General features: G+C 38.6%; 1 protein-coding gene across 1 annotated transcript in view; it reads right to left on the bottom strand.

Annotated features, from left to right (window-relative positions):
• The window catches only part of LOC107103713 (leucine-rich repeat and calponin homology domain-containing protein 1-like), an 84,171-nt gene that overhangs the window by 23,045 nt on the left and 51,104 nt on the right, over nucleotides 1-10,022 (bottom strand). Inside the window, exons 13-16 of the mRNA XM_015403517.1 lie at nucleotides 9,473-9,541; nucleotides 5,130-5,166; nucleotides 3,401-3,473; nucleotides 2,636-2,746 (exon numbers count right to left, since the gene is read on the bottom strand). Coding sequence (XP_015259003.1) covers nucleotides 2,636-2,746; nucleotides 3,401-3,473; nucleotides 5,130-5,166; nucleotides 9,473-9,541 — 290 coding nt within the window. The remainder of the gene's footprint in view (nucleotides 1-2,635; nucleotides 2,747-3,400; nucleotides 3,474-5,129; nucleotides 5,167-9,472; nucleotides 9,542-10,022) is intronic.

Here is a 10,022-nt window from a genome sequence, read left to right as displayed (position 1 = left end):
TGTGTGCTGTGTCACAATGACAATGGGAGTTGGAGGAGTTTCCCAAAGGGCTTTCACTTTCATCTGTTTGCTTCTTATTTTATTTTCAACCATAAAATGAAAACAACATAAATAATTTCCACAAACTCGCCGTCATTATTTTGTGGGTCGCATCTCAGCTCAGCATATGTACAATCACATGAGTACTAAAACAAACCCAAACAGGTCTCACTATCTTTGCTGGGCCTTTTCATTGACTTCCATTCATTTCTGAAGCCTAACTGTGACCCTTGCCCTAACCATTACAGGTTCATACCTAATCCAACATAACCTCAAATCACAACTTAGTCCTTAACGTCCTAAAGGTCCAGGCATCGGGCCCTACAAGGGGTAGCTGGTTCCCAAAACATGCTATTTTCCCTGAAAATAGACACGGCAGGCTTAACTTAGTCCAAATGTCATCTGTAGTCAGGAACTACCACAAAACACGAACAGCTAAAGATGAAAGAAGACGTGGTAGAGCGCTACTTTGATCAGAGGCTGCTTCATAAACACCCCCAAACAGAAACCCACACTTAAGGCATGAGTGGAAGCAGGCATGTAGCTGGGGACAAACAAAAGGTGAAACAAAATTCAGTTTCACTGATCATAGGATGCCCATAATCAAACTTTAGTGTTTAAAATACAGTAGACAAGGAAAGTATTCAGACCCCTTTAAATTTGTCACTCTTTGTTTAATTGCAGCCAAAAATGAACAGTATGGGAATTAAATATGTGTCACAGCAAAGGGTCTGAATACTTGTGAACTTTTGATATTTCTGTTTTTTGATTATAAAATGGCTGCAATGAAACAAAGAGAAAAATTTGAAGGGGTTTGAAAACTTTCCGTACCCACTGTATCTGGAATTCTACCAAGTAGAGGGGCGCTGATACCACTATTCATGACTCACAAATCCAAAAAGGTTGTTTATGATCATCTGTAGACATTTTGGAAGTCAATCAGTGATCATGATTTAAGTAAATCTTTTTAAATAAATAAGTAAATATTGGGGAAAAATCTTTGAGGTATAGATTTTAACAGCTGTTAGCAATGGCTATATTTTCTTATCTATAAAAGCTAGTCAGATATTAATGGTAAAGATAAATCCAAGAAAAAAAGGGACATCAAAAAACTGTAAAATCTCCTAGCCTCATCATGGTTGCGAGTTGTCAGGGCAAAACCTTCAGGAGGACAGAGCATGGTAAGCCAAAGCAGCTCATCAATCTTTTATTTTCAAATGTAGCAGGATAGTGGACATTTTACCCAAATACTGATACATGATAATTAGACTTGGACAACTTTCTGTGTGCACTTTGTGTATACAAAAAAAATTATAATAATAATTTTGTACACCTGTAATGATATTTCGATTTGTTAAAGTGCAGCAGTGATAAAATGTAAACAGTGTGGGTTTGATCCACACTGTTTTATAACTGAAATATACACAGATGATTATAATTTTCGTAATTAAAGTCTTAGGGAAATGACCGTTCCAACCTTTGCAGTTCGAAATTCTCCCGAGTGGTGCACGACTTTACACGAGTGAATAAAATTTATTTGATTGGTTGTTTATCAAAAGGACCGGATTGTTGTGGCAGAAGTTCGCAAGCAAGTTTGATTGTGGCTGGTTTCTCTGAAGCATTGTTGCTAACTAATTAGCAACTTAGTGCTAGTAGGTTCCCAATGGGAAATTACATTGGTACCAAGTAGCACTAAATTGGTGACTTAGCAATGAACCTTTAAGGAACGCAATGGACAGCTGAAACAGGCAAGAGGAGGAGAGTTTTGTGTCGGAGGTCGTGAATGAGTCTCCTCCGTCATACATTTTTTATTTAGAAGGAGGAAAGCGGGGACAAAGATGTTTTGGAAGAGGAAGCCAGGGAGGAGAAGCTTCTTTTGTGGTAGATGGCTTAAAGCCATACATGTTTGAGCCCTTGCAACACTGCCAATTATGTTAGCTCTACGCCTGCCGAAGACACAGACGTCCATCCCCATGAACACCGGGCTGTAACTCAATAGTAAAGCAACAAAGAATAAATTATTCTTATTTCAACCATTGCATATATTAGCTGCAAAATATGAATCCAGATGCTATGACCAAAAAAATTGATTGACAGATTACCCCTGATATTTTTTAGGTGTTCAGGCTGACGTATAACTAAACTGGCCTCGCAGAAGATAACGAAAAACCCCCCGAGATTTTAAGACAGAGTTTTTGGACAATATCATCTGATAGAGTACATTTTTTATACATTTACATTATACATTTAAGCCAGAATGATTTCCCTACGACTTTAAGAAAATTAACCCCTGAGTCAAATCTTTGCCCCAAATGTCACACAGCCACATTTGAATAGGCCCAGTATCAAAGCATAACTGTAAGACAAAATAGGGCATCTTATATAAAGATATACTCTCATTATATCCTTCTCTAAATATCTTGATGCATTGCCCAGGCCTTTTGAATTTAAGATAGCAATCTTTTTTTATCCAAACAAGTACATGTTTGGATTTTTACTGCCTCGAGGAGAAAAACAATCGAAGAAGTACAGCATAGTTGACTCTCCTGGACAGATGTGTGTGAATTGACCAGTAAACAGAAAAAATGTGTCTCACCCAGGCTGTGCATGCCTCCATCGCCATGTCTATGATGTACGTGTGATGCCTGTGAGAGGAGGGAGTGGTCTAGAGAGGAAGGAGGAGGTGAGCATGTGAGTGAGGGTGGGGCTACAACCAGAAGGTGGGAGGTGATCAAATGGAAGGGATGCCAGGTTCGTACGAATTTCAGGAAGGTGGGAGGGGTGCAAAGGACAAGAACAGCAAGTTCATTCCACAAAAAAAAACAAAACAAAAAAAACCCCCAGAAACAATGTCACCAAGGTCAGGCAATAAGTTTGGGAGAAAGTTGGTCGAAATCAATGGCACAATTATTAATTTAGTGACACAGGCAGGAAGGATTAAGTAATTTTGTGAGTTTAACATCAAAGGAATGCAGGAAACCCAGAAGAGGGAAAAACACAAAAATGACAACACAAAGAGCACACACACAATAAAAAAAAAAATCATTAGTGGCATTTCACTGATCACCCTGACATGTTGTTAGCATCATGTTAGCTTTATTAGCGGTTAGTCAGCTGGCAAACAGAACAAATCCATCCTTATCATAGAGATTAAGCAGAGAAATCAGAACTACAGATCTGAAATAAATATAAAAGCAGATTTGTTCTGCCTCATGCTAACCATCAAATTATTAACTTCATTGTGATTATGTGTACCCAATAAACAGATGGAGTCCAACACATTTCCAGTGCTTCAGTTATTCTAAAAACAAGAACCTGAGAATACTAAGCATATTTTTTTCTGTAAGATCAATCAAAGTACCTGAGCGGGGCTTCAGCCCAAAAGGCGGACTGGATAGTGAAGGAGGTCCCATGCCTGGAGATCTGTCTTCCCGCTGCAACAACAGAAAGGAAGCATAGCTATGAAAAGTCAATCCTTAGAACATTTATAGAACAGACAGGTAATATTTTCTGAGATGTTCGAGCAAGTTACATAGACTCAAAAATGTCTCAAACAAAAAGCACAGAAACACAAACTTCTGCCATGAAGCTTTATCAACAGAACTTCAAAAATTGAAGTTAAAGGCAACTGCATAACTCCTTACACAGCTCTTCTCATCCTACCTTTAGTATTTTAACTCTCGAACAGGCAAACATAACTGTTTGCAGCACGTAGACATTTATAGCCATAGCTTTATCTTCAGTAATTATCAGAAGAAACCAGTCTAAAGTAACTTTGTGATAAACCAGTGATAAAGCAATGTTTAAATTATTGGGAGAAGTGTTTACAGGAATTGTTTTCACTAATCACAAGTCTTATACGGGTGTTATTTCTCTGCCCTGCCACTTGTAGGCAGTGTGTTTTTTTAAGTAGGTGCATAAATGTTGCTTTAAATAGGCTTCTTCAGCAGGTCATACAGCACACGTGAAAGGGTATCTAGCTACTTTTGTATATTTTTTTTTTTATTCAAGAAAAAAGCGATCTGAAAGGGGTAAATCATTATGAGAGTAAAATAAATGTATTGGAATTTTCTTTTTGATAGAAAAAATCATATGTATTTGAGACTGCAGACAATGTCTTGAGAGAAAATTGACCTTTGGAAAATAATTTCCAGGAGCTTACAGCTGTGCTGATGGGTGGGGTTAAAAGTCTGTGAAGTTCAACAACACTTCTGCAACTGGGCAAGATGGCATGCATCGCATTTGTGTTATGTAAATAACCAAAATGCTCACATGTGCAATAGGCTGCCAGATGAAATGTGACACATATAAGGGAGCTAAGCCAGTTAAAAAATAAACAGCAAAAACAAAAACACAACAGTCAAATTACTAAGGAAGCTCAACTGAAGACAGTTGACTCTGATGGGCTGGACAGAGCCTACATCTAGAGGTCTGCTGCTACCGTTACCTTCATATGCCAACCATACTCCTGGCATGCAAGCCGGGCCTCATACTTGGCCTTCTCTAGAATCATCTGCCTCTTCTTCTGGAATTCATAGCCTTCCTCTTCCATGTGCTGCTACAGGACGCATAAAGCATTTAGGGAATAGGTGCTCTTGATTCCTAAAAGGTTTAAGACTTAACTCTAAATATTTGCATACTGCAATTTCCTTGTAAAAAGACAAGGCAGTTTTTAAAGAAATAGCCTGGCAGCAACTCAATAAGAATTGTAGAATGCAGAACTGAGCATAGAGGATATTTCTAAACACCAAACTTTTTTTTTCCTCACAAAAACATATTTAGCTTTGACAGAAGGGCTTAATTTCCGATAAAACGAAGTGAATTATCATCATCACGAAGGAATTTGAAAGTATGTTGAAAAACATACAGAAAATAAGAAATTATTTTCATCAAATAAAAACAAACAGCTCTAAGCCAGCTGCTTTTATGTAATAAATACATTTTATATCCACTGTGTTCTGTCTCAAGTTATTTAGGTACTATCAATAGAAAGTAACACAATTGACAATACAAGCTGCTAGCTAGGCATGTGCAAGAAAGAATTGATCAGGATACTTGAAATCGATTGATATTAATTTAACAAACTGTACCTTTGGTGTTGAGCTGCCCTCATCTACGTCCTGTCCGCTAAAAAGAAACAAAGGAGACAAGACAAGAAATATTAAGATCTAAGAACATATTTACAAAATCAAAAAATTCAATTAAATTAAATTACAAAATATTTGATCAATCGCAAAGGAAAATAAAATGTTGCAGCAATTCTTTAGTTTTTTTTTTAAGGAGGTGTTGTAGGTGTTGATAGCCACTGGCAGGAAGGATCTTCTGTATCGGTCTGTCTTGCTCCAGATCTGGGAAAGTCTCATACTGAAGATACTCAGTTGTTTAAAAATTTTCTGAGAAGTATGGTCACTGTTGTACATAATATTCTTCACTTTTTGAGGAATTCTTATTCTTGAAATAATCTCCAGAGGTTCTAGAGGAGTTCTTTGAACAGAGGTGTCCTTCTTTATTAGCTTGTTGAGCTTTTTTTTAAATCATTACCTCTAAAACCGTTACCCCAGCAGATGGTCGCAGAAGAGATCTCACTCTCCACAACAGAGGTAGGAGGTAGGCAGCATCTTGCTGCAAACACTGAAGGACCTAAGCTTCCTTAGGAAGTACAATCTGCTCCGTCCCTTCTTGTTGGCGGCTTCCCGTTTGTGTCTCCAGTCTTAATAGTTTTGAACTTGTTCTTGTTTCTTCTGAAATCTACAATTATCTCCCTTGTTTTGTTGACATTCATGATCACATGACTGTTTCTACAACATGCCACAAAACAGTTCTCCAGCCCTCTGTACTCGGCTTCTTGACCATTTTTGATGCAACCAATGACTGCAGAGTTATCTGAGTATTTCTGCAGATGATAGGGCTGTGTCTGGCACTGTAGGTCAGACATGTATAGAGTAAAAGGAAAGGAGAGAGCACCGTCCCCTGTGGTGCTCCTGTGCTGCTGTCTACTTGATTAGACAGTTGACCCTTCAGGCTAAAAAACTGTGGTCTTTTTATCAGGTAGTCTCTGATCAAGGTGATTGTTGATGCCTCTACCTGAGTCTTCTGAAGTTTCTCATGAGTAATTCAGGGTAAATTGTGTTAAAAGTAACAGAAGTAATGTGCCCAGAAAAGTGTCGGATTTTAACAATGTGAGGTTCTCCAGAAATACAGTAGTGCAGAGAATCGATGACTTATCAGCTAACTTGAAACTTGAGCTGAGAGACAACGCTTGTGATTTAGATTTGTACCCAATAGCTTGTGATGAGAGCACACGCAACACAGACAATGCACAGCTGTTAATTTTTTTGCGGGAAATAGATGATAACTCTTGCTGCACGGAGGAGCAGCTTGACATTATCATTTTGAACCAGTGTCGGTGGCAGTTGAGAAGATGGGGCTTAAGTGGGACCAGCTCTGGCGGGTAACAACAGATGAAGCTCCGGCCATGATGGGTGAGCGCAAAGGTATGGCATTGTTGGTGTGCGCCAGTGTAAAAGAGAGTGGACTGCTAGGATGTACTATATAATCCACCAAGAAGCACTGTATGCCCAGACTATCCAGCTGGGCGATGTTTGAATACTGTTATAAAAACTGTCAAAATAATTTGAGGTAGAGCACTGTACCACAAAGAATTTCAGATTTCCTATCTGATGTTGAAGCTGAATAGGGGGATGTACTCTACCATTCTCATGTGCACTGACTCAGCTGCGGCTCTGAGCTGCAGCAGTTTTATTTGCTGAGATCTGAAATCAACCAGTTTTAAAAAGAGAAGGGCCAACCGCCTCATGAGCTAAGTGACCCGGACAGGCTTGGCATCTTTACTTGATCTTATGCATCATCTGAATGCACTACACAAGAACATAGAATGTGCCTGTACACCTGTATGTGCACATAAAAGCCTTCTGCATAAAGCTCTGGCTGTTTGAGACACAACCAAAAGGCATAGATGCTGCATCATTCACTGCGCTGTCTGAAATCACCAAAGGAGAAATATGTGTATGTGACTGCATCTCTCGTGTTGAAATTCAACCAGCGTTTCCAATATTTTTCTCTCATTGAAAAACAAATCAAGCTGTTCTCCACCCCCTTCCTGGTGGATGCAGAGGAAGTGGAAGAGAGTCTACAGTTAGAACTAATTGAAATATAATTTGATAATTCTCTGAAGAGTCAACATCAGCTTCTCTCCCTCTCTGAATTCTATCACAGTTTGGATAAGGCCAAGTTTCCTCTGATGAGACTGCAAATAATTATTTGAGCACCTGTCTATCAGCTAGAATTCTGACACTCAAAGACATGTTAGTCTGCCTTCAAAATGTTCACCTCCACTTCACTTATTATCCTAAACTAGATGCACCTGTCTGAGGTCGTTAGCAGCATAAAGACACCTGTTCACCCTATACAATCAGTAAGACTCTAACATGACCAAGGCCAAAGAGCTGTCCAAACAGACTAGAGACAAAATTGTACACCTGCACAAGGCTGGAAAGGTCTACGGGGAAATTGCTAAGCAGCTTGGTGAAAAAAGGTCCACCATTGGAACCATCAGTAGAAAATGGAAGATGCTACTGTAAACATGACTGTCAATCTCCCTCTTGCAAGACTTCCTTCAGTTAGACTAGAGCATTGAAGATGGGTCAAGGTTGGTTATTCCAACATAATAATGACCCGAAGCACACAGCCTGGATAACCAATGAGTGGTTCTGTAAGAAGCATATCAGGAAGCATGGCCTAGCAACTCTCCAGACTTAACCCCATAGAGAATCTTTAAAGGGAGATCAGACTCTGTGTTTCTTATTGACAGCCCAGAAACCAGACTGATCTAGAGAAGATCTGTGTTCAGGACTGGGCCAAAATCCCTCCTGCTATGGGCGCAAACCTGGTGAAAAACTACAGGAAACGTTTGACCTCTATAATTGCAAATAAAGGCTACTGTACCAAATATTAACATTGGTTTTCTCAGCTGTTCAGATATGTATTGATATCATTCAAATAAATAGTTAAAATATCATACATTGTTATTTCTGGATTAAAAAAAATAATTGTTTTAGATTATGCCTCTCAAAGTGGACATGCACCTACGATGATAATTTCAGACTGCTCCAGGATTTCTAAATGGGAGAACTAGCAGGATGAAGGAACATAGCAGGGTGTTCAAAAACTTATTTTCCATACGGTGCAACCAATCTTTTAGGCACAAAAAAAAATAATTAGTGAGAACAAAATGGAGATGAGGTGAAATTATTTTTTGATGCTTTTTACTGCTTTACGTTTTTTGTCAAATGGAAAGAAGAACAGCACAACCGAAGACGTCTATTTTAAAACCATGCTTTGTTTAAAAGAGTAGAATTACAAGAATTAAGAGTCTTACATTCTGTTGCTGAAAGTATTACACATGCAAGTGAATACTTACTTATTAGATCAAGAGAAAAAAATCCCAAATGAGAAAAGGACAGACTGGATTTTCATATGGGTTATAACTCCTGCTATGTAGTTTAAAAAATAGCTAACGGGAGGGCAATGCATCTGTTTTCAGTAGATACTGGGGACTTAAAAAATTAACAACAAAAAAAACAGATGGATAACCTGTAGAATTCAAATTGAACTACTCGTATCAATCTAGGAAGGCTCTTGTAGAAAGTGTTTGCAAAAAGGAGGTACATTCAGTACAGACAATTCATCTTGCTTGCAAGGCAAGTAAAAAATATGCAAGTTGTTCTAATTAATTAAATAATTTTTCCTTGTACAAACTTACATTAAATATACATGTTCATTCATGTTTATTATCACATCACAATAAAATAAACCTTTTAATTGTTTAAAGTGTTAAACTACATTTATAATACAAAGTTTCAGCCTTGTAAAGAAATACAGAATATTCTAAAAACATTTACATTACCAGCGCCTAGCTGGTGAAAATAGAGACAGTTTTTTCGAAATATCTAAAATGTAACTTTATTCAGACCGATGTCTATTAACTAGGGGTGTGGGAAATAATTGTTTTGGCTATATATCGTGATATTCGGCTACCCAATATAATATCGATCTTTCACTTCTTAGTATCGATTTTCAAAAAAAAAAAGGTTACATAAAACATTGATTTAACTGTGCATGCAGCACCAAAACTGTATTTGAGGCAGTCACAGTGGAAGAAAACCCCAAACAACATGGATAATAATACCTAATCGATATTTTCTGATGAAAATATACAGCACTTGCTGTTTTATCTCATCATTTGATTTTGATAGCTGGGGAAAATATGGCAATATATAGTGATACTGCAATATCATGATAATATCGTATCGTGACCCAAGTATCGTGCCATGTATCGAATCGCAACACTCATGCCAATACTCACCTCTACTATTAACACGATAAAGTAGGGCTGGAACGAATGGAAACTTACTTGAAGGACTCTTCCACTGTGGCTATCTCCACAGGGTAAAGTTGGACATCCTCCTGCTCTGTGCTCACTCTGAAACATGAAGTTTAAAAAATTTGTTTAAATCCTGCTTATTGTACCTGCTGCTGTTTACAGAATTTCAAAAGAAAACAGGATTCTGTAGTAATTATAAAGTTTCCTTAATATTTAGGGGAGATTAAAGCTGCAGTCTGTTACATTGAGAAGAGAGCAGACTTCGACTGAAAATTTGAAGAAAAACAGGTTTCACGCCACTCCCCCACCCTCTCTGCTTCACTCATGCCCCACCTCCAAGCTCCACCCCTCTCACAGCATCTGCACGGCTACCGCATGCGACCAAAAGCGTCCAAGCAGCGTGCGCGGCATGGAGTGTGAACTGTTAAGAGCGATAACAGTCACCTCCAAGCAGCTAGAGGCAGGGATGTAAAAAGAGCAAATGTAAGAGGCAGTAAGGGCAGTTTCTCTTTCGCTGGTGGCTGTCGCTCCGCCATGACTTCCACGCGCGTCCTCCTGACTGCGGCAGCCGGGCGGCAGC

This window comes from Cyprinodon variegatus, unplaced genomic scaffold (genome assembly GCF_000732505.1).
Source record: "Cyprinodon variegatus isolate N-32 unplaced genomic scaffold, C_variegatus-1.0 Scaffold1512, whole genome shotgun sequence".
Lineage (NCBI taxonomy): Eukaryota > Metazoa > Chordata > Actinopteri > Cyprinodontiformes > Cyprinodontidae > Cyprinodon > Cyprinodon variegatus.
This window is presented reverse-complemented; position numbering and strand designations above follow the sequence as displayed.